Source organism: Gorilla gorilla, chromosome 3 (genome assembly GCF_029281585.2).
Source record: "Gorilla gorilla gorilla isolate KB3781 chromosome 3, NHGRI_mGorGor1-v2.1_pri, whole genome shotgun sequence".
NCBI lineage: Eukaryota > Metazoa > Chordata > Mammalia > Primates > Hominidae > Gorilla > Gorilla gorilla.
Window position 1 is genome coordinate 106,288,183 of NC_073227.2, and position 24,219 is coordinate 106,312,401.

The 24,219-nt window shown below is 35.2% G+C and overlaps 1 protein-coding gene across 3 annotated transcripts in view; it reads left to right on the plus strand.

The window, feature by feature from the left end:
- Positions 1-24,219, plus strand: part of ARHGAP24 (Rho GTPase activating protein 24) — a 537,203-nt gene that overhangs the window by 505,600 nt on the left and 7,384 nt on the right. For all 3 annotated transcript variants that reach the window (XM_019025813.4, XM_004039076.5, XM_004039077.4), the window contains 3 exons: positions 2,583-2,715; positions 5,436-5,509; positions 8,102-8,223. In XM_019025813.4, the coding sequence (XP_018881358.1) occupies positions 2,583-2,715; positions 5,436-5,509; positions 8,102-8,223 (329 nt within the window). The remainder of the gene's footprint in view (positions 1-2,582; positions 2,716-5,435; positions 5,510-8,101; positions 8,224-24,219) is intronic.

Here is a 24,219-nt window from a genome sequence, read left to right on the forward strand (position 1 = left end):
TTGAAATATATACTTATTTATTTTATATTTTATTTTTATATTCTTTTCTTTCTGTACTACCTATGGCTAATTGTCATTGACTCTGAAGGCAAACAAATCTGAGTCATGATGGTAGATTGGGTTAGAGTGGAATCAAAAGGAAATACTTTATTGGAATATTTGACTGCTATGCATATCCTTCACCAAGCTGTGGTTTTTTACTACTAATGACTGTCCCTTCATGGGGCAGATATAGCAAGAAAAACACAGAAGGCTTTGATGCACATGAAATACAGTGGTTTGTCAGAAAACAAACAAAAATACTAGTGTCTTCCTTGTCTTACCATTGAGACTATTTTAGGTCTGTCTTTTCAAACAATTTTTTGGAATTTAGTTTTAGGAATTAATGAAGATTGCAGTTTTGAAGATGACCTGGAAACACGATTTTTATTTTCTTTACAAGATTTTAAGATGACCTCTTCTATAGTGTTTATCAGTTCAGAATTTTAGAAAGAAAAACATATATTTATTTAATTATCAAGAAAATAAAATTAACTAGTTAAAACAAGCCCTTTCAGATAACTTCCATCATTTTAACATCTATAAAACAGTTGACACTATGCCTGCTCTGAGAGACCCCAATGTCAAAATGGAAAACCTCTGTCCTTACCCTGAAGGAGGTGAAGTCCTATGGTCCATGAGGTTGCTGCCTACAGCTCAGACCTTACCCACTTCCACTCTGGGCTCTGACCTTCTTAGCCTTTGTCAATTCTGCAAGGACAGGAGGCTTCCTCCCACTTTAGGCTGTTTTTCTCCCTTGCTTTGATCAGAAATGCCTTCTGTCCTTACACACCCTTCGGATCTTAACTCCAACATCATTTTCTCAGAGAAGACCTCCAAACCCTGTCTTGTTATTACATGGTATGCAATAATTTTCCTTATTTCCACTCACCTTATTTTGTAATCACATACTTGTCTTATTATCAGCTTAGTATCTGCAGCCTTGACTAGGTTACAAGTAGTGAGCAGGCTAGAATAATACCTCTTTTATTTAAACCCCTGAGGTCCTAGCCCAGGGGTTTGTATAATACCCATTAGGAGTAGATGTGCAGTAAATATTTGATGGAATCAACCCATGGGCCCAAAATTGAGAGCTGAGAAGCCCATTGTCTCAGCTCGTATAATTTCATACAGTTGGCTCTGCTTCCATGCCACCGCTGGGATAAGAGAATATTCACTGAGGCAGGAAACCCCAGTGCCTGCCTCCCAACTTCTCAGAGCACACCTCTCTGGGGACGTGTCATTTCCTGCAGCACAGCTTGGGAGTGAGGTAAAGAATTCCCTGAGTTGTTCACTACTACTCTTCCCGGTTCCAGGAATCAACTCTCCTTTCAGACTTTTGCTTATTCTCACCTGAAATACAAAAACAAAACAACTTCCCACACACAAATTAAAACTCTATTCTTGCTGTCTTTACTATCATCCATCTTCATGGATTAACAGGAAATATAAGATACAGAAGACAAAATATAAATTAATATTTTAGTCAGTTATCTTGCCACTCACACTCAGAAGAGGATACAAATAAATTATTCAAGTTATGTAAAGGATGTTAAGTTTTCATTGTTTATTTTTATAGCATTTCTCTTCTTTTCTAGAACATTCTAAGGATTCCCAGACATCTTAGAATATTAGACAAGCAATTATGCTTAGAATCAATTATTTTCAAAATGAGCTCTGTTAAAAATTTATAGCATGTCACGCTAAGCTTTGAGTATCTATAGGCAAACACCAACACCTTCTCAAAAATGAGTTCAACATTTTGAGAGATGAGCGAGAATTTAGTAATTCATTTTGATATTGAATACACACATATACCCATCTATAGATTTGGTATTTTTTTGTAAATTTTATTACAGTATATTTTATTTAAGATCTAATATATTCTCATTGTTTTCTTTTAACTCCTTTGCTTACCACCAAATACACATAAAGAAAAATGCTTGAATGTTCAAATCACACTGAGAGTTCTTTAATTTTTTTTTTATTTTATGGGTACATAGTCGGTGTATATATTTATGGGGTACATGAGATATTGTGGTACAGGCCTACAATCTGTAATAATCACATCAGGGTAAATGGGCTATGCATCATCTCAAGCAGTCATCATTTCTTTGTGTTATAAGCATTCCAATTATGCTGTTTTAGTTATTTTTAAATGTACAACAAATTATTGTTGACTGTAGTCACCCTGTTGTGCTATCAAATACTAGATCTTATACATTCTACCTTACTATATTTTGTATTCGTTAACTATCCCCACTCCCACCCCACCCACGCACACATACACTTATCCCTCCCAACCTCTGGTAGCCATCATTCCACTCTCACACTGAGGATTCTATAGATCCTTCTAGGCCTTCTTCTTCCCACCTGTGGTGGCATCTAATAGGCATCACATAAATGAGTGCTCTCTGAAAACTGGGTTGATTCATTCAATTGCCAACTTGGATAGAATTCTGACTCCTGGGCTCTTGAAAAACAATAAATAGAATGGTATGAAGTTTACTCCAAAGAATATCTTCACACTTCTGTCTCCACAGCAACACAGATGTACACACGGTGGCATCACTTCTTAAGCTGTACCTCCGAGAACTTCCGGAACCAGTTATTCCTTATGCGAAGTATGAAGATTTTTTGTCATGTGCCAAACTGCTCAGCAAGGAAGAGGAAGCAGTAAGTTGATGCATTTATTTCCAAATAAGCTTTTGTTTGGAATTTGTATCTGTGTTCTTAGTCTTAAATCTGTAGATTTCCATTGCCCTATCCCAGTGTTACTCTCCACTATCCTTTGTATTGACCTCACACACACTGAGACTTTCCATATACAGCTCAAGTACCATTTCCGATCCCCTCTCTGATCAAAAAAAAGAATATGGCTGAATAAATTAAATCAGCACGACTTGCCACTTTCTTTCCCTAAATGATACATGCAGTGCTATGTCAGACCACACATCACACAAAAGAAGTGACTGCTGTGTCTCATAATCTTTTAATTGTGTGGACCCAAACCACTTCAAATAGTGGCTTCTATACAAAATCCTACCTACTGCTGTTTCTTTAAACAGCTTTGTTAAGGTATAATTTTTATACAGTACAATCGCCCATTTAAAATGTATGATTCAGTGTTTTTTAGTATATTCTCAGAGTTGTGCAACTCTGAGATATTCGATTATCACCAAAATCTAATTTTAGAATATTTACAATATTTTTATTGCCTCAAAATAAACCCCATACCCTCTCTTAATTATCCTTTTTCCCCAGCTCTTGGCAACTACTAATCTATTTTCTGCCCCTATAGATTTGCCTATTCTGGACATTCCTTATAAATGGAATCATTCAATGTTTTTTTGGTGTGTGTGCACAATTGGCTTCTTTCACTGTTTTCAAAGTTTACTCATGTTGTGCCACTTATAAGTATTTCATTCCTTTTAATTCTAAACAATATTCCATTATTCATCCATTCATCACAGAGACCTTCGGGGTTTTTTTCATTATTTGGCTATTATAAATAATGCTGTTGTGAACATCCATGTACAAAGTTTTGCATGGACCTATGTTTTTATTTCTCTTAAGTATGTACCTAGAAGGTAGAATTGTTGGGCCATATGTAACTCTGTGTTTTTCAAGAGGGCTCCAGCATTTTAAATTCCCACCAGCAATGAGCGCAGATTCTGCTTTCTTCAAATCTCTGCCATCACTTGTTACCTGTCGTTTTTATCTTAGCCATCCTAACACGAGTAAAGTCGTATCTCATTGAAGGTTGAATGGCATTTCCCTGATGGCTAATGACGCTGAACATCTTTTCATGTGCTTATTGGATATTAGTATATTGCCTTTGGAGAAATATCTGTTCAGATTATTTCCCCATTTTCAGTTGGGTTATTTGCCTTATTATTAATAGTATTGAGTTGTAAGAGTTTATATAGTTTAGATATATGTCCCTTATGAATATGATTTTAAATATTTTCTCACATTCTGTGAGTTGTCTCTTCATTTTATTGATGGTGTCCTTTGAAACACAAAAGTTGTACATTTTGATGAAGTCAAATTTATCTATTTTTAATCAGTTGTGGTTTTGTGTCATATCTAAGAAGACTTTGCTTAACACAAGGTCACAAAGAGTTACTCCTATATTTTCTTCTAAGACTTCTATAGCTTCGGCTTTTACACTTAGAACTATGATTCACTTTGAGTTCATTTTTGTTTTTGGTGTGAGGAAAGGAACAAACTTAATTCTTCTTCATGTGGATATACAATTGTCCCAGCACTGTTTGTTAAAAGACTATTCTTTCCCCCATTAGATTTTCTTGGCACTCATGTCAAAAACTGCTGCCTTTTTTTTTTTTTTTTTTTTTTTTTTTTTTTTTTTGAGACAGAGTCTCGCTCTGTGGCCCAGGCTGGAGTGCAGTGGCGAGATCTCGGCTCACTGCAAGCTCCACCTCCAGGGTTCACACCATTCTCCTGCCTCAGCCTCCCAAGTAGCTGGGACTACAGGCGCCCGCCACCACGCCTGGCTAATTTTTTTTTTTTTTTTGTATTTTTAGTAGAGATGGGGGTTTCACCTTGTTAGCCAGGATGGTCTCGATCTCCTGACCCCGTGATCCACCTACCTCAGCCTCCCAAAGTGCTGAGATTACAGGCGTGAGCCAACGCACCCAGCCTAACTGCTGCCTATTTTTATAAATGCAGTTTTATTCCATTTGTTAAATAACATTGTCTGTGGCTGCTTTTGCACTACAACAGAAGAGGTGAGTGGTTGCAAACAGAGACCATTTGTCCCATAACGCCTCAAATATTTACTATCTGGACCTTTATGGGCAGAAGAAGAAAGCTAATTACATTATCCGTTGGCTTTTCTGCTATCATTTACATTTTAGGGGAAGTCATATAATGAAAAGAACCAAATAAATTCGTCCCTTGTGAAATTTCCAGAAAGATCACTTTTTTCAATTAGCCTCCCTCCCCAAATGATGTATCCTAGACATGACCAGCTCTGAGAGACTTTTGTCAGTAGATATATTTGTCTATGTTCTGCACATGCTGAAACTGGGAAGGACGCTCACTACATCACTTACTCTTCTTCAAATAATCTTTTTAATAAATGAGCTTATCTTCTCTTTTCAGTCAATTGGGAGCATATGTTAAAAATGATAACAGCTTCACTTGAATGTGTTTCTCCACAAATAGTACTTATGGAGATATTTTAAATCCTTGTACATCTTTGAAAATATATCTAAAATATTCACTGTGATGGTGGTAAGTTTTCGGGACAAGATCTTTCACTGATAACATGTGAAACTAATTTTTTTAAAAATTATATGGCCATTTCCACTTGCTTTAATTCTAAGGCCAACGTGTAGAAAAATAATATTTATTTTCTTCTTTGTACTCAGGGTGTTAAGGAATTAGCAAAGCAGGTGAAGAGTTTGCCAGTGGTAAATTATAACCTCCTCAAGTATATTTGCAGGTAAGAACTGTCCTAAGGACAGACGTAAACAAGACAAGACATATTTAGCCTGATACTAATTTGTGTTTGACAATGAATAAAATCACTCAACTACTTCGAGCCCTAGTGTTGGCCTCTGTAAAATTAAAAGATTGGACAAGGTGATCTCAGAGGCTTCTTTGAGCATTAAATTGCTTAATTTTGAAATGTGATGTTTTTGAAGTTTCTCTTGTCTCTACACACTAAAGATAGGTTGTTTTGAACTTCAATCAAGTTTTTTGTACTGTTTCAGAAGTGGCATTGTTTAGGAAAAGAAGCATGCCACCTTGGCATGAGAAACATCTGCATGGGAGCCAAGATTGTGCCATTGACTAGTTGCCTGTCTTATGCAATTCTCTTATTCTTTCTGAGTCTCAGGGTCCTAATAGGTAAAAATGGTAATAAAAACACATATTTCACATAGTTGTTTTAAAAATTGAATTATATTTTAAATGATTAGTATATAGTAAGCATTCAATAAATGTTATTTTCTTTCCATTTCTCTCCCACCTCAGGTTTCATCAAAGACATTTGTAACTGAATTCTGTTAGAAAAATAATTGTGCCAGAAAAATAATTATGCCTGAAAAATATACCTCTGAATGTATAACTCAAGACCTGGGATGGGATATGCCATATATGTGCTCCTGTTTAAGAAACCAAATATGCAAAATTGAAACAGAATAAATTTAAATAGAGAGTGATGATTGGCACTACAAGTCACTGCAGGGTGTCTTACATGATAGCTTCCCAGTCCATTTTAAAATAAAATTCAAAGTTTTAATTGAGTACAGTGCATCATTTATGTATGTGTTTGGTGTTATGATTAGATAAGTGTTCAAGGGACTAGGAACTATGAAGTCTAAGACTAATATCAGACATTTTGGTGTTAATCGTCAATGTAACTGAGTAGAAATTCCAAGTCCTCCCACAATAAGTTCCTCTAGTGATGATTATACTTAGAAGCAAACAGTACCTTGGGTTCCAGAATTTGAAAAAGCAGGAAATCATGCCATTGACACCTTAGACTTATTAATATGGAAGCTTATAATCCAAACATTTTGAACTAATTCAAGTTATTCTAGTGGGCGAGACAGAGATTACATTTTCCTTAAGTAAAAGGGATGAAAAAGCTTCTTTGGAACAATATTGTAAGTCTTTATCTCCACGATAGAAATGCCTAACTTCTCATGAAAGATTTAAGCAAACTTTTAATTTCCGGTAATTTAAATAAGAAATGCTAGTTTGACTTTTTGCCTTCAGTGTTACTATAGTTTAGGCTGTATAACAGTAGTGAATGTGTGGAAATAGGCACCTTTCTTAAAAGTCATGATATAGTAGTTAAGTGTATGGCCTCTGGTGTCATATCCTCTGGTGGGTTCAAATCTTAGCTTTGCCCCTTACTAACTCTGTCTTTGGAGAAGATCCCCCCTCTGGTACCACATGACTCTCATCTGTAAAACAGAGACAATAATGGTACCTACCTCAGAGAGATGCTTTGAGAATTTAATAAATTAGCACTGTGACAGACACATACTAGTACTATATAAATATGTTATTTTAATTTTTCATTATTTCCTCTTTATCTCATCAGTACAATTAGCAAGCCATGAAATTATAGAAGCTCTTGTATAAATGAAGAGGAGGTAGGGAATGAAGGAATGCTGAAAGATTATGAAAACAATCTCTCCTATTATTTCATGCCTCTTACTTTTTAGCACCTAATAAATAGAAACAGTTTGCATTTGCAATTTTTTGTATCATTAGAACTGTGTTTTAATTTCTACAGCATTTTATTTCTCTTTTTTTTTTTTTTGAGACCGAGTTTCACTCTTGTTGCCCAGGCTGGAGTGCAATCTTGGCTCACTGCAACCTCCGCCTCCCGAGTTCAAGCGATTCTCCTGCCTCAGCCTCCCAAGTGGCTGGGATTACAGGTGCCCGCCACCGCACCCAGCTAGTTTTTGTATTTTTGTTAGTAGAGATGGGGTTTCACCATGTGTTGGCCAGGCTGGTCTCAAACTCCTGACCTCAGGTGATCCACCTGCCTTGGCCTCCCAAAGTGCTGGGATTACAGGTGTGAACCACCATGTCCGGCCTGTATTTTATCTCATTTCTTAATATACTATAATTTTGAAGCTCACAAATTACTCCACAAAAAGGGTTAATTCCTCCTGTCTAAAAAAGGCATCCTACCAGCTGATCTTATCTACAGTCCCCTAATCGAATAGAGATATAAAATTATTACTTTATTGAGGGATTGGAAGGGAATCCACATTGTTGACTCTCAAGTCCATATTAGTATTGTCCAAACACACCTGTTCCTTTGATTGACAGAGGAAATCAAAGCAGGCCAGGCCAAGACAGATAGTTGATATGATAAATAAAGTTTGATCCTTCCTAATTTGCAATACATTGTCCCTATGTTTGAGTGAGAGATGGGTGAACATCCAAATAATTCTGTCTCCATAGTCATCTTTGAACATAACTTTAGTTTGTAAATTTTCTAATGATCGATTTTTCTTCCACTGGCAAATTTGATCCCATTGTGTTTCAATCATATGCTTATACTCCATAGGTTCTTGGATGAAGTACAGTCCTACTCGGGAGTTAACAAAATGAGTGTGCAGAACTTGGCAACTGTCTTTGGTCCTAATATCCTGCGCCCCAAAGTGGAAGATCCTTTGACTATCATGGAGGGTAAGTAAATGATTATCTTATACCCTTATCAAAAGAAGAAGTAATTATCTCTTGATTGGCCAGAATCTACTCATCTCTGAGCAAACCAAGGTAATAAGTGAATACATGGCAACTCCGTTTATTAACTGAAGTTCTTTAAATGTAAAATCTTCCTTTTGAAAGTCAGATATTCTTTGTTTGTGTTTACTAAACATAAAATATACTAAATGCCTCTTCATTAGCCTTACAAGAATAAATGAAACCTTCATAAATCGTATGTAAAGTATTCAAGAACTGAAAAAAACTACCTCACTTTGTGAGTTCACTACAATTTTCAGAAAATTCAAAAAGTTATTATTTTCAGTTAATATACATTTTTATTAATTTTGATTTTATTTGACTGACTTAGGGAAAATGCTGCTTGTTTATTTGTAGGTTAAAACATGAAAGATTTTTGTTATTCAAATTACAAAGTGTCTCAATTATTTTCCACAATGAACTGTACTTTCTGTTTTTTCCCAGCAGGCCTAGGTGCTCTATGTCATTAATAGCAACATTGTTTGCTGCAAACTGGACTAATTTATGATTTCAGAATTTAAAAGAAAAAGGAAAGGAGAAACAATAATTATTTTTAGATTCACTCTGGGTTTATTTAGTCTAGAACAAAATGTCCCCCTCAGTCACCTGGATTTTACTACCTGATACTGTTCCTTTCCTTAAAATTCCAATATTTTCATTTTTTTAGATCTTATGTGTGAGAAAAAAAGCTTTTGCATGTCTGCCTGCATCACTTCAGTTTAATTTCCTTTGTTAAACACCAAGGGCAATATAAGTTGAACATCAGATTTTTGGCAATGAGATAGTTCAGAAAACTTAATTTCTATCTGAAGAGTTTAGCAGACATTAGAAAACATGAGATTTGAAGCTACAAGAAGCTTGGAGATACATTAGTCCATTGTTTTTTGAAAACTTTATTATAAATTAAAATACATGCAATACAGAACACCACCACACACATGCACACACACATACACACATCTTAATGAATTATATAAAACAAGTCCTCTACAAATAACTATATATTTAAAAATAGAGAACTTTTCCAGGCATCCCCAAAACTTCCTGTGCCCTGACCCAATCCCAGTGTCTGTCATCCTAATATCCAGACTTTTATAGCAATTTCTTTGTGTTTCTTTGTAGTTTTATCACCCAAATGGACTTCCCAGACATTACATTTAAGTTTCCTATTCCTTTACTTGATACCTTTTAAGAATTTTTTAATATACAGCACCCCCTATAATTTGCCATTTGAAAAATCATGTTATTTCACTTGTAGAGTTTCCCATAGTCTGGATTTGTTGATTCATGGATTTGTTGATTCATGGTGCAATGTAATATATTAATATTTCTCTGCCCTCTGCATTTCCTACAAATTAGGACCTGGATAAAATCCATGTTTGATCTGCTTGGCGTGACCTTTGATTGTGTTGTGTCCTTTAATCAGGAGACACATAATGTCACTTTAGCTCTCTTTTTGTGAACTTAATAAAATTCCTAAAGCTATTAATTCGCTGGAAGCTGAAATGCTGGTATTGTAATTATGTGTTTTTTTCAACTCGTTATTGTGGTAAAACACACATAACATAAAATGTATCATCTTAACCATTTTTAAGTTCACAGTTCAGTAGCATTCAGTACTTTCACATTGTCTTGCAGCCATGACTGCCATCCCTCTCCAGAGCTTTTTTAAATTGCAAAACTGAAACTCCCTACCCATTAAACACGAACTCCCCTTTCCCTCTCCCCCAGGCCCTGGCAACTACCCTTCTGCTTTCAGTTTCTATGAATTTGTCTACTCTAGGTACCTCATATACCTCTTATACTTGTTGTGACTGGCTTATTTCACTTAGCATAGTGTCCTCAAGGTTCATCCATGTGGCAATATTTTAATTTTTAAATTAATAATTTGAACACTTTAAAAAATTTTCTTCTCATCTACTACTTAGGAACCCAATGGTATCTTTAAAAGGCAAGATAAATGCTGCTTGAGTCTTTCCCTTTACTTACCAGTTTTTAAAGCACATAAACAGATTTTTTAACTCCTCTAAAAATGAGTACTATTTTCTTTGTCTTCCCAGTATACATATTATTGTGAATATTTAAAAAATATCATTATAAAGTCATGTATTAAAATCAATTTGCTTGGTCAATACATTGTAATTACTGTCCTTCATTGAATCTCAAATTTTCCCATCTTTGGCCAGTGGAAGCATCTTCAAGTTGTCTTCTTAGTTCTTTTGACAGGCCTTCCTAGTTTGGGGTAGCTATTTTTCTTTGTAGTATGACAAGATTTCTTAGGCTCATATGTTTTATGCCTCAAACCTGGAATCAGTCAATTTCCAAAAACTCCTGACTTCTTTTAGTGGGGAAATGATATTTTAAGGCAAGCTAGATGCTTAGTGCCAGTGATACTCATTGCTACTGGCTTGGTCATTGTTTCTAGTCTTTTTAGTGGGCAGAGCTAGTAGATATAAATGCACACTACACGTGTACATATTACATGCATAATAAACATATATACACATTTACCTATTAAAGAAAAAGTGCCTCACAAGTTCACATTAGTTACAATTCAAAATTATAACTACAGGGTTTTTATTTATTCCTTTCTCTTTACAGTTTTATTCCCTTTCTTCCAAGGAATCCTGGTTTGCAAAGACACTGAGGATAACAGAATTAGAACATCTCATAATTAATCATTTGCTCTATAACTCATCACACACACAGTAGTCTCAGGATAACAATACCAACACCAGTATGGTTACTGCAAAATTCTTTACATGTGCTCTTTTAATCCTCCTTTTATTCTTTTAATATTTATACTATATGCTTTCAGAATATATACCCATTATACACTATTCCCTCTCCATTTTAGTCCTCACTTAATCTTTGGAGATATGTATGTAAATCTATCCACTTAATGTTCACTACTGGTCCTTGTATTGATGTCTTTCCAGCCTAGAGATTCTCAAAATGTAATATTCAGATAACTGGGGGCCCCAGAGATGCATTCAGGAGGTCCATAGCCTCAAATGTATTATTTTCATAGTAATATGAAGATGCTGTTGCCCTTTCACTGTGTTGACATTTGCACAGATGTTGCTAAAGCAGTGACGGGTACAGCAGCTGGCACATTAATACAAATCAAGGCAGTGCCACCAAACCCAACTAGCACCATATTCTTCACCACCACGCATTTACAATAGGGAATAAAATTCCAATTTTACTTAGGAATGTTCTTGCTGAACAGTAAAATATATTAATTGAATTAAATATACAACCTTGAGAACACATTTCTTTCATATTAGGGTGCAGAGACGGCTGTCTGTATAAAGCACTTCTGCATACTCCCTCTAAAAGTAACACAATGATTGGCTCAAGGGGAAGCATTTGTGTGATATTTGAGCAGCACTAACTGATTTTTCTTGGAACTCCATTTTTATTTGAAAGGACAACTGACAAACTGCAGTTATTCAGACTAGAGCATTTAGCAGACACATTCTCAAAAATGAACTAACCGTTTCACTTCAAGAAATACAGCTGTCAGAGTTTGTTGCCATTGACAAAATTTAAACTTGCATGTGACAAATTTGTATTCAAAACCTTGAGCTTGACAGCTTCCTAAATTCCTAAGCACTTTTCTGGTGAGATTAGTGTTGATATTAACAAATCTATAGTATCTTTGATACTATAGAAATACGTGTGTCAGGATTTGGAAGATTAGCATAACTCAGTGAATTTTCCAAATGACATGTTGTCACAACTCCATGTGTATGTAAAGGATCCATTCAGGTTAGCTTTTCTGACTTCACAGAGCTCAATCTGTTTTTTCACATCATATCAAAAAATATGACATCTTGCTTCCTGAGATGTCCTGGCTTTATTGCCTTGTTGATTTTCATTGGTCTTTCTTCCCGTTTTTTCATTTCTGTTCTCCTAGTCCTTCCCAATTTTCACCTCTCTCTTAGCAGTATCCCCTCCATGCAAAGCCCTGTCTGGAAGGGAGTCCTGGCTGGTCAGTGTGGAGAGATCTTAGGGGCTGGATGCCTCACTCCTTCAGCCCTTGCCATCGGCCACCTCTATTGGACTAGCTGCAATCCCTCCCACTTTTAGCCGCTCTTCTTAAATTAACTCTTCACATTTTCCAGTGAATATCTATGGGGCGCTTTGGGGATATTCTATTTCCAGGACCATCAGAGCCCCCATTGCTCCTCTTTCCTTCCCTCTACAGAGACACTGACATCATGCAGGCCTTGTGGAAATGGGGATTTGTCTCGACCAACATGTATTTGGGGATTTTGGGAGATACCCTGTCAGCTAGTTTTTTGGAAATGTTGCCCATGAGTTTTGACTTTGCTATCTAGTTGCTCTGTTTTTATGTGAGAATTTCAGGAGATCCAATACTGTGTTACCATCATCTTCCTAGAAGTCAGTGTTTTTGTTGTTGTTATTCTTTAAACTCTTGTTGCAAATCTTGTTATTTGAGGAGAAATTTTTCAAAAATTGCATAGTGTCCCCCTGCCTCCTTTGTGGATAAGAAACCTGATACCCAATGAGAAAAGTAAATTTCTGTAGGTACACCAATAATTGTGTAAGGGATAGGTGCACAAATAGATACGTTGTTTTTGTTTTGTTTTGTTTTTGAAGTACAGGAAAAATGGAGAAGCAAAATAATCCCATCTGTTATCATAATTTGTTGGGGGTCACGGGAAGGTCTCCCCATTCCCTGGGAGTGTAGTTGTTTCATTTAACCCAGGATCAATCAGGCCCCAGGGGAAACCAGCTCACAGCAACCAAAGTTTCAGGAGACCTCACTGAGCACATAAACCACCTAGCTACATCCTGGCCCACTCTTCAGCATGAGTCAGTATTTAAAGAAAAAGTGTTCTTGCATCCAAAAATAATTAGAAACAAGTTAGATGTTTATTGTGTCTCTAGAGAAAATACTAAATCTGACTGCATTCTTAATGCATAGAAAGTTGTTTTTTGTGTGTTTTTTTTAACTTGTTTTATTTTATTCTATTTTAAGTTCTGGGGCACATGTACAGGATTTGCAGGTTTGTTTACATGGGTAAACATGTGCCATGGTGATTTGCTGCGCCTGTCAACCCATCACCTAGATATTAAGCCCAGCATCCATCAACTACATTTCCTGATGCTTTCCCTTCCCCCGCTTCTTCCAACAAACACCAGTGTGTGTTGTTCCCCTCCCTATGTCCATGCGTTCACATTGTTCACCTCCCACTTGTGAATGAGAACATGGGGTGGTTGGTTTTCTGTTCCTGCATTAGTTTGCTGAGTATAATGGCTTCTAGCTCCATCCATGTACCTACAAAGGACATGATCTCGTTCCTTTTTATGGCATGGCTGCAAAGTATTCCGTGATGTATATGTACCACATTTTCTTTATGCAGTCTATCACTGATGGACATTTGGGTTGATTTCATGTCTTTGCTATTGTGAATAGTGCTGCAGTGAACATATGTGTGCATGTATCTTTATAACAGAATTATTTATATTCCTTTGGGTATATACCCAGTAATTGGATTGCTGGATCAAATGGTGTTTCTGATTCTAGATCTTTGAGGAATCACCACACTGTCTTCCACAATGGTTGAACTAATTTACATTCCCACCAATAGCATAAAAGTGTTCCTATTTCTCTGCATCCTTGACAGCATCTATTGTTTCTTGACTTTTTAATAATCACCATTCTGACTGGCATGAGGTGGCATCTCATTGGAACTTAAACAAATTTACAAGAACAAAAACAAAAACAACCCCTTTAAAAGTGGGCAAAAGACATGAACAGACGCTTCTCAAAAGAAGACATTTATGCAGCCAACAAACTTACTTTAAAAAGTTCAACATCACTGATCATTAGAGAAATGCAAATCAAAACTACAGTAAGAAAGTTGTTTTAAAGTACTCTGTTATTGTCTCCCCTGCTCTCAAAACTCTCCCAAATCCATTCCATGCAGTGTCCCTCAAAACTCTCCCAAATCCATGCCACACAGTGTCTCTCAAAACTCTCCCAAATCCACCCAAGCAGGGTCTCTTGTCTTCTTCTGCCCTTCCTCATTCTCTGAATCTACTCATTTTCTTATTTCCACAAATAAGTTTCTCCTCTTTTCTTATTCATTCTCCTGATTTATATAAAATTAGATCATATCTGAGGGTGGAATTAACTCTTCACAATAATAATCTTTTAAAATATGTCTTAATTTATCATTCAATAAATATTCATTAAGCAACAGCTTTATGCAATGCTCATCAGTAAGCCTGCGAATGCAAAGATGCATAAGGAAAGGTTTTGCCCTACAGGAACTTACAGCCTAGCCTAGTTGCAGATTTGAACCACTAAATGTTCAATTATAGTATGAAAAATGTTATATACAGAATATGTCAAAGGGCTATGAGATCAAAAGTAGGGAATTATGGTATTTTTCTTGGAGGTCAGGGGAACCATCACAGATGGGACATTTAAACAGTCATTCCACCAGAAAAAGAAATATAGATTGGTAAGTGGGTGAGTGTCTTAGTCCACTGGAGTTACTATAACAAAACACCATAGACTGGGTAGCTTATAAAGAACAGAAATTCATTATTCAGTTCTGAAGTCTGGGAAGTCCAAGATCAAGGCGCCAGCAGATAGGTATCTGGTGAGGACCCATTTCCTGGTTCACATACAGCTGTTTACTTGCTGTGTCCTCACTTGGCTGAAGGAGTGAAGAAGCTCTCTGGGATCTCTTTTATGCTGGTACTAATCTAATTTATGAGGGCTGCCATGACCTTGTTATCTCCCAAAGGCCTTACCTCCTAATACCATCACACTGGGGGTTAGGATTTCAAAATGTGAATCTTGTTGGGGACACAAACATTCAGTCTTTAGCAGAAAGATCAGGGTGCATCCAAGTGAAAATTTTGGTAAGGTCAATGATGTCGGGGCATATAGGGAAGATTGGTGAAAGAATGGCTGGAAAGACTTCACAATATTTTCAAGGCCTTATAAACCATTCTGCGTTCAGGAATCTTTGATAACTATTGAGCAAGAGCATGTTGACATTGGATTTTTTTGTTTTAGAAAAGCAACTCTTTTATTTTACTATTAATTTTTTTCAAGATGGAGTCTCACTCTGTCACTCAGGCTGGAGTGCAGTGGCGCAATCTCGGACACAGCAACCTCCACCTCCCAGGTTCAAGTGGTTCTCCTGCCTGGGCTTCCTGAGTAGCTGGGTTTATAGGCACCTGCGACCACACCCAGCTAATTTTTGTATTTTTAGTAGAGATGGGGTTTCACCATGTTGGCCAGGCTGGTCTCAAACTCCTGACCTCAGGTGATCCGCCCACCTTGGCCTCCCTGAGTGCTGGGATTAGAGGCGTGAGCCACCATGCCCGGCCAGAAGAGTAACTCTTATACCCAAAGGAATATAAACATCCTATTATAAAGACACATGCATGTGTATGTTCATTGCAGCACTGTTCACAATAGCAAGGATGTGGAATCAACCTAAATGCCCATCAATGATAGACTGGATAAAGAAAACATGGTACATGTACACCATGGAATACTGTGTAGCCATAAAAATGAACAAGAGCATGTCCTTTGCAGGGACATGGGTGGAGCTGGAGGCCATTATACTCAGCAAATTAACATAGGAACAGAAAACCAAATACCTCATGTTCTCACTTATAGGTGGGTGCTAAAGGATGAGAACACATGGACAGAGGAAGGGGAACAACACACACTGGGGCCTGTTGGAGGGTGGATAATGGGAGGAGGGAGAGGATCAGGAAAAATAACGGGTACTAAGCTTCATACCTGGGCAATGAAATAATCTGTGCAACAAACCCTCATGACACAAGTTTACCTGTGTAACAAACGTGCAGTTATACCCCTGAATTAAAACAAAAGTTTTAAAAAAGAAAAGTAACTCTGGTAGCTCTGGGGATTGGCTGAAGAAGAGAGGTAGTGATCAGACTGCAGGCAGGCATTATCTCTCACAGGCTCTGACTTCTGAGATCAAATTTGTATTTGTGCTCATGCCTCCTAGTCATTTGCTGTGCATTTTATACATGCACAATTACAATTCAATCAAATATACTCTAAAGCTGAAGTAACCCCTGAGATACAATAGGTGTTTGCAGCATTAGCCTGATCTGAGTGAGTGTGATCCAAGTGAAATGGTTTTATTTCATTTCAGTAAAAACTGCACCGGTTGGAAAATGAACCTTACATATTTACTAACCCATAATAGTTATTTTTATTTTCTTTCCTTATTTTGGTGGATGTTTAAGTGAATGAAACTCATTATTCTTGGCTGTTAACATACTATTTGCAGTCAACTGACATGAATTCTATTGAAAAACATGGAGACTGCTTTATTTTTTAAATACTGTCTTTTAAAATTATCTTCTACTTGAAAAATTCTTTATACATTCCTTACCATTATTCTTCTTCTTGCTACCATTCAAATATTGATGTAGCCATTAATGATATCCTTGCTATACAAGCATTTCCATATCTATATAATAGATATGTGCTTTCAAGGAAACCTTTAGAATGTTTTTTCAGCATTATTTTAAAATACTGACAAATAATATTGCATTCTGCTTCCCGTCATGATGAAGGAATAGAGATTGCTCACATTTAACAACTAGAAAACCAGAAAACTATATGAAGCAGCAGTTTTTAGACACTGGACAACAGGCAATACATGCCTATGATTCATAAGAGAAAGAAAACAAATGAGGGGAACCCAGTTATTTCCTCAGATTACTACTGGGAGGCAGTTTTCACATTGTATCACAGGGAATAAAAATGCAAGCAAAATCCAGGTATTGCTGAGCTGAAGGGAGTAAGGTCAGACAATGAGAAGCCCAAGGGAGCTAGAATTTGGGGGAGTAGAAAACGGAAGAGAGAACTAGACGTAGAGCGTCCAGAAATCTACGGAGAGTAGATGAGAACTGATTTATGTTTGCATGAGAGGACACTACACAAGACTTGAGGGAATTTACCAGAGATGCACAGTCTGAACAACTTCTGGGCCTCAAACTGAGCTTGAAATAATTTGTCTTTCCCACAAAAAGAGTGCAAAGTCCTGATAATGAGGCATTGTGTAGAGTTCTCACAAAGGTATTACCTTAGTGCTAAGATTTAAATTATGGATTAGTCCTCACAAATTTTAAAGCGTCTTTTAAATGATCCAGTGGGAGCTCAGGGAGGAAGGGAAGGATGAATACCAGGAGCATAAGGAATTTTTAGCGCAGTGAAACTATTCGGTATGATGCTGGAATGATGGATACATGACATTATGTATTTGTCAAAACCCATAGAGCATACAACACAAAAAGTGATCCCTAATGTAAACTATGGATTTTAGTTAATGATAATGTATAATATGGGCTCATCAAGTATATCAAATATACCACATTAATGCAAGATGTTAATAAAAGGGGAAACTGTGTTTAAAAAGGCGGTGGAGAGGAGGTATATAGGAACCCTCTGTACTTTCTGCTCAATTTTTATGTACACCTGAAACTGCTCTAAAAATTAAGCTTATTAACATATAATAAATATGATTCAGCTAATCCCCAGATGCTTCACTCTGTGCCAGAATGAAGTCCAACACATCTAGAATATGTATTTTTTTCAAAATTCAGTAACCAACTGTATAAAGCCCATAAAGCCCACAATGTTTTCCATACAACTAAAAACTACAAGGCATGCAAAGAATCATAAAAATATGAGCTGTAACCAGGACATAAAATAGCTAATAGAAAAAGACCCAAATGTGATTGAGTCATTTCTGATAGCAGACAAGGATATTATTATTATAATCTGTAAATATGTTCAAGAAGGTAAAGCAAAATGTAACATAATGAAGAGATAGATCAAATGTATTTTTAAAGTCCAAATAGAATTTCTAAGGATGAAAATTATCACTTAAGTGAATATTACACTCGATGAGATAAATAGCAAGTTAGGAGAAAACTTAAAAAGAATAAGCTCAGACTTATAAAAACTTTGTCTTCATAAGAGAAACTATCATGAAGCACAGAGAAAAAATACTCATTTTTTTTCACAGAATTGATGAAAATTACAAACACAAAGATCTCAGAAGCTCAGAATTAACATAAAGGGAGCCACACAAAAGCACATCATAAAATGCTGAGATCCAATTTAAGAGAAAAGCTTAAGAGCAGACTGAGGAACAAAGGACACGTTACATACAGAAGAACAAAGAGATATGTTGCAGAAGATTTCTTGTTAGAAATTATATAACCAAAAGATGTGGATCAAAACCTTTGAAGTACTGAAAAAAATCTATTAACCTAGATTTCTATGTCCAGTGAATATATTTAAATATTTTTCAAATATAAAAAGGAGCTAAGGTCATTTTGAGAGAAACAAAATTTGTGAGTAAATTCATCACTGATGGTCTTGTACTACAAGAAACGTTAAATAGTTGTTGTGGCAGAAGGAATATGAGTCCAGATAGACACATGTGCACACAGATGAATGAAGTGAAGAGCACTACACAGCAATAATATGTGGATTAATATAAAATAATATTTTTTCTTATTAATCTCATTAAAAGATAACCTGTTGTATAAAGCAAAAATAAGATAATGTAACATGGGATACATAATACATACAGAAATGAAATGTATGACAACGACAGAATAAAAGACAGAAAATGGAAGCAAACATGAAAGCAGACTACTTTAAGACTTTTAATTTGTATGCAAAGTGTTGCAATATTATTTAAAAGTAGACCATAATAAATTAAATATGAATGTTATAAACATAGAACAACTACTGAAAAATAAACTGAAGTATTAGGTAATAAGCCAACAATAAAGATAAAATGGAATGTTATATAATAATAAACTTTTTTTAAAAAAGGACATAAAAAATAAAAGAGGAGCAATTATCAGATGCAACAAGTAGAAAAAAATACCATGATGACAGAATTAAACTCAACCATATCGATAATTACATTAAATCTTAATGCCTTATATATTCCAGTCTAAAGGCAGAGATAAAATAAATAAAAATTCAACACTCAACTCTATACTGTATACACATCACTTAAAATATAAAGATACAGATATGTTTAAAAACTAAATGAAAGGAAAAAGTTCTACCAAGTTTGTGTGATACAACTAAAGTAGTGCTTAGAGGAAAATTCATATAATTATGGACTTATATCAGAAAGAATAAAGACCTAAATTTAATTATCTAAGTTTCCTTTTCAGAGAGCTGCAAAAATAAGAGGTAATTTAAACCAAAGGAAACAGAGGCAAGGAGTAATGAAGATAAGAACAAAAATCAAGAAAATAGAGAGAGAACAAAAACAATCTAGAAAACCAGTGAAACCAAGAGCTGGTTTGTTAAAAAGATCAATAAAATTGATAAAACTCATCATACTGATCAGAAAAGAAAAAACAATGTTACATTACCTATATCAGGTTTAACAGAAGTGACCTACCAAAGATCTTACAGATGTTAAAACAATCATAAGGGACTATTATGAACAACTTTTTGCCAAGAAATTGGGCAATGGAGATGAAATGTTCAAGTTCCTTAAAAGATACAAACCAAAGCTCCCTCAAGATTAGAAAGAAAGAAAGAAACAGACTAGTAAAGCAATTGAATTCGTAGCTAAAAACATTCCCACAAAAACAAAAACACCTCTAACTTAAATTTACTGGTGAATTCTAACAAACATATAAAGAAGAAATTATATTAATTGTGCACAGATTTTTTCAGAAAAAAAGAGGTAGAGGGAATTCTTGCCAACTAATTTTATGAGGCCAGTGTTGCTCTGATATCAAAACAGATAAAGACATTACAAGAAAAGAGAAATATAGAATAATATCCCTCATGAATATAGACATATAAATCCTAAACAAAACCTTACTGGATTGACTTCACCATATAAAAAGGATAATAAATCAGGACCAGTGGGGTTTATCCCAGGAAGACAGGTTGGTTAGCCAAAATCAATCAATGTAATTCACTGTATTAATACACCACTTTAAGATATAAAAAAATCATCACGGATGCAGATAAAAAAATTTGAAAGTTTCTCAAATTAACGAAGGTTATCTCTGAAAAATTTAGTTAAAATACTATCGTTAATGGTAAAAGACCAAATGCTTTGCCTCTAAGATCGGGTTTAAGGTAAGTTTACCTTATCCCACCATTTCCATTGTACTGGAAATCCTAGCCAGTAATAGTAAATAAAAGGTATAAAATTGGAAAGGAATATGTAAAACTCTCTTTATTCACAGTCAACATGAACATCTATGTCGAAAATTCTTTGTAATCGACAAATAAAACTAATATAACTAATGCGCAAATATATAAAGATCACATAATGCACAATTTATAAAACTTTATTGTATTTCTACATACTACATTGGACAATTAGAATTGAAATAAAAATTATTGTTTAGAACAACACTCATAAATTTAAAATATTTAGGGAGAAATTTAAGAAAGCATGTATAAGACACACTCTGAAAACTACTAAACATTAACAAACAAATAAGAACTACATAAATGTGGAAATATACCCTGCTCATGTATTAGAATACTCAATATTATTAAGCTATTAATTTTTCTAAAATTGACCTGTAGTTTTAATATAATTGTCACAAAAATATTCCATCAGAATTTTTATTTGTAGAGATTGACAATCTGATTATAAGTTTTACAGGGAAATAAAAGCTATCTAGAATAGCACAAATAATATGAAAGGAAATAACAGTTGAATATATACAACTTGATTTCAAGACTTAGTATAAAGTCACACATAATTAAAAGTGTGGTATTGATATAAAGATGGACACACAGATCAATGAAATAGAACAGATAGTCCAGAAATATGTGTAGTCATTTGATTTTTGACCAATGTACCACGGTATTTCAATGGAAAGGGGAAGGTCATTTCCCCAAATGATGCTGGAACAATTTCATAACCCTAAAAAGTATAAATAAATTACCTCAATCCTTACCTCACATCACATACAAAAAACTTAAAATGGATCACAGACCTAAATGTAGAAGTTGAAAGTATAAGATATATAGAAGGAAATATTTTTAAAGAAATCCTATGACGTTGTGCTAGTCAAGACTCAGGACACAAAAGGCTCTAACTATAAAAATATTTTTTTAAAAATTATTTGATAAGTTGGACTTTGTCAAAATTGACACTTTTCAAAAAGTCAAGCCTTTTTGGAAATGGGGACTACATTTGCAAATCACTATCTGATAAATAACTTGTTTTAAGAATATGTAAAGAACTCATGCAAAACAAGACAGTCAAGTCAATGAAAAAGTGGCGAAAGATTTGAAATATACACATCATCAAAGAGGATACACAAATAGCAAATAATACATGGAAGGATGCTCAGCATCTTTAGTCATTAGAAAAACTAAAATGTAAACCATAATGAGATGTCTCTACACATTTCTTACAAAGTGTAAAGTTAAGACTGAAAATATACCAAGTTTGGCTGCTAGAAATACAAAATGTTAGGGCCAATTCACAAAAGAATTAGGTAGGTTCTTACTAACTTAAATATGCAGTAACCGTAAAACCCAGCAGAACCATGTGCTAAACATTTACCCAAGGAAAAAGAAAACATATGTTCACCCAAGGCTTGCAGCCAAATGTTCATATCAACACTATTCATATTAGCCCCAAACTGGAAACAGACCAATTCTCCATCAGCTAGTGAATAGATAAATTGTGGCACATTACAGCAAGTAATACTATTTGACAATAAAAAGAACGAACTGCTACATGTAGCAACATAAATGTCAAAAGTATTATGCTAAGTGGAAAATACCTAGACATGAAAGTCTACGTACTGTATTATTCCATTTATTTGAAATTGTAAAAAAAGGCAAAACTATAGAGACAGAAAGCACATCAAGGATGCTATGGGCCAGAGTTAGGGGCAGGGAACTGCCTCCAAAGAGGCATAAGTGTCACTTTTCTATATCATGATTAGGTGATGTTTTCAGGAGTATACACATTTGTCAAAAATCATCAGGTATCTTACAGATATGTTCAAACATGCAAAATGACACATGTACAAAGTTATTCATTGCAAAAAATACAAACTGAAACTATATTGCACAGAATGCTGTCATCTACATATATTTTTGCATTTACATATTATATTTAAAGTCCCTAGGTTTTTTTTAAAGAAAAATCAAATTTTTAGCCAATACTTATGATGAAAAGTGCCCATTATGTGATATTTAGAGTCAACCTGTATAAAATTATATGGTTCAGGGAAGAATTACTGGATCGTGTAGCACAGTGGAACTCCAGAATCTGCTTGGACTCTTCAGAATGGGCTGGTGATTATAACCACTCTGACCTCATTATCTGGGCTTCATGTTCCTCATTGGCATTCTAAGAAGAAAATGACAGGGAATCAAAAGGAAAAAGTGATAGTGTGTACAGTGGCACACACATCATCATTACTGCCGAGCTAGTCTGTCCTAAACAACTATAAAAATTCTAAGAAAGTCTCTTTACAAGGGGCTATGGCCATTTATTGTCCCAGAGGCTAGATGGAATCAAAGCTTCCCAAGATACAAGAGAGAGTTTAAATCTCTAGGGACCTGACACTCATACTCCATAATTGTGACAAGTACACTTTGACATGGCTGTTCACAAACTCATCATGGAGACCTTAAGGATGTTGCTCTTCAATTAATTACATGCTCCCACAATTCATAGCTATGACGGGAAGCAGTGATACTTCAAATGTTAACATTCCAATGATAGGAAAAACGTCCATTTTCCCAAAATACTAGACAGTCATATATAATGGAAACTGCAAACCTCCGAAAGTGTGTCTGCGTATGGGCAAATAGTAAAATAGCATTGAATACACAATGTCTTCAAGCACAGTACACAAGTTTGACAGTGTTATTCTAACTGCTCTAAAATTCTTTTTATCAGATTCACTTCTAACATGCATGGAAAATATGATGACAAATTCGGAGATTACTAAAAGAGAAAAGAAGGCTATATAATACAATCAATTATTACATTCAGTCTTTTTTCACAATTCTGTAATAATTGATGGTAATTCAATAGATATTTATCTTTATCTAACTTTATCTTTAAAACTATCCCAAGTTTACTTATTACTGCTACGGTTTTAAATTGCAGCAGCTGAAATATAGTAGGACAAATGCATAGTTTGGAATAAGACTAAATATTGCATTTCACCTTGATCACATCGTCTCTGTGCCCTGAGCAAATAGCTTAACTTCTCTGACCCTCCATTTTCTCATCTGAAAAAAAATGAATCCTCTCTTTCGGACTTTCAAGAAATTTAATTCGGAAGATATAAGGGAAACATTTGCATCTACTACAGTCTTTCTCAAAGTGTAATGCACCCAGGAATCACCTGGGGATTCTGATTCAGAAGCTCTGCATTGGGTGCTAAAATTTTCAGCTTCCAGGTGATGCCAGTGCTACTATTCTATTATTGCTGATGTTATCTGGAAGCTGGTTTATAATGCAAAATCTCATGTCCCACCCAATGCCTACTGAATTTCAATCTTCCTTTTAACAGGATCTCCAGGTAATTTTTATGAACTTTAAAATTTGAATAACATTGATGTAGCAGTAGATCTTGCTTATTGCTGATATTCAGTCGAAAATATTATGTTTTGAATCATCACAAGAAAAGTGTGTAGAATATAAATGAATATAATATGTTTTTTCCTCTTCAAAATCTGATTTTGAATTATATTTCCCAGGTGTCACCGGAAGCTAAAGAGTGGCCTTGCCTCAGGTCAGGTTTCTACTCCCTGACAGCCTCTCAATTAGCTGCTGTTGTAATGAAATTATGCATTGTCAAAAGCCTTTTTTCATCATTTTCTTCACCAAATCTCAAGTTTTAAGTATTTTATAT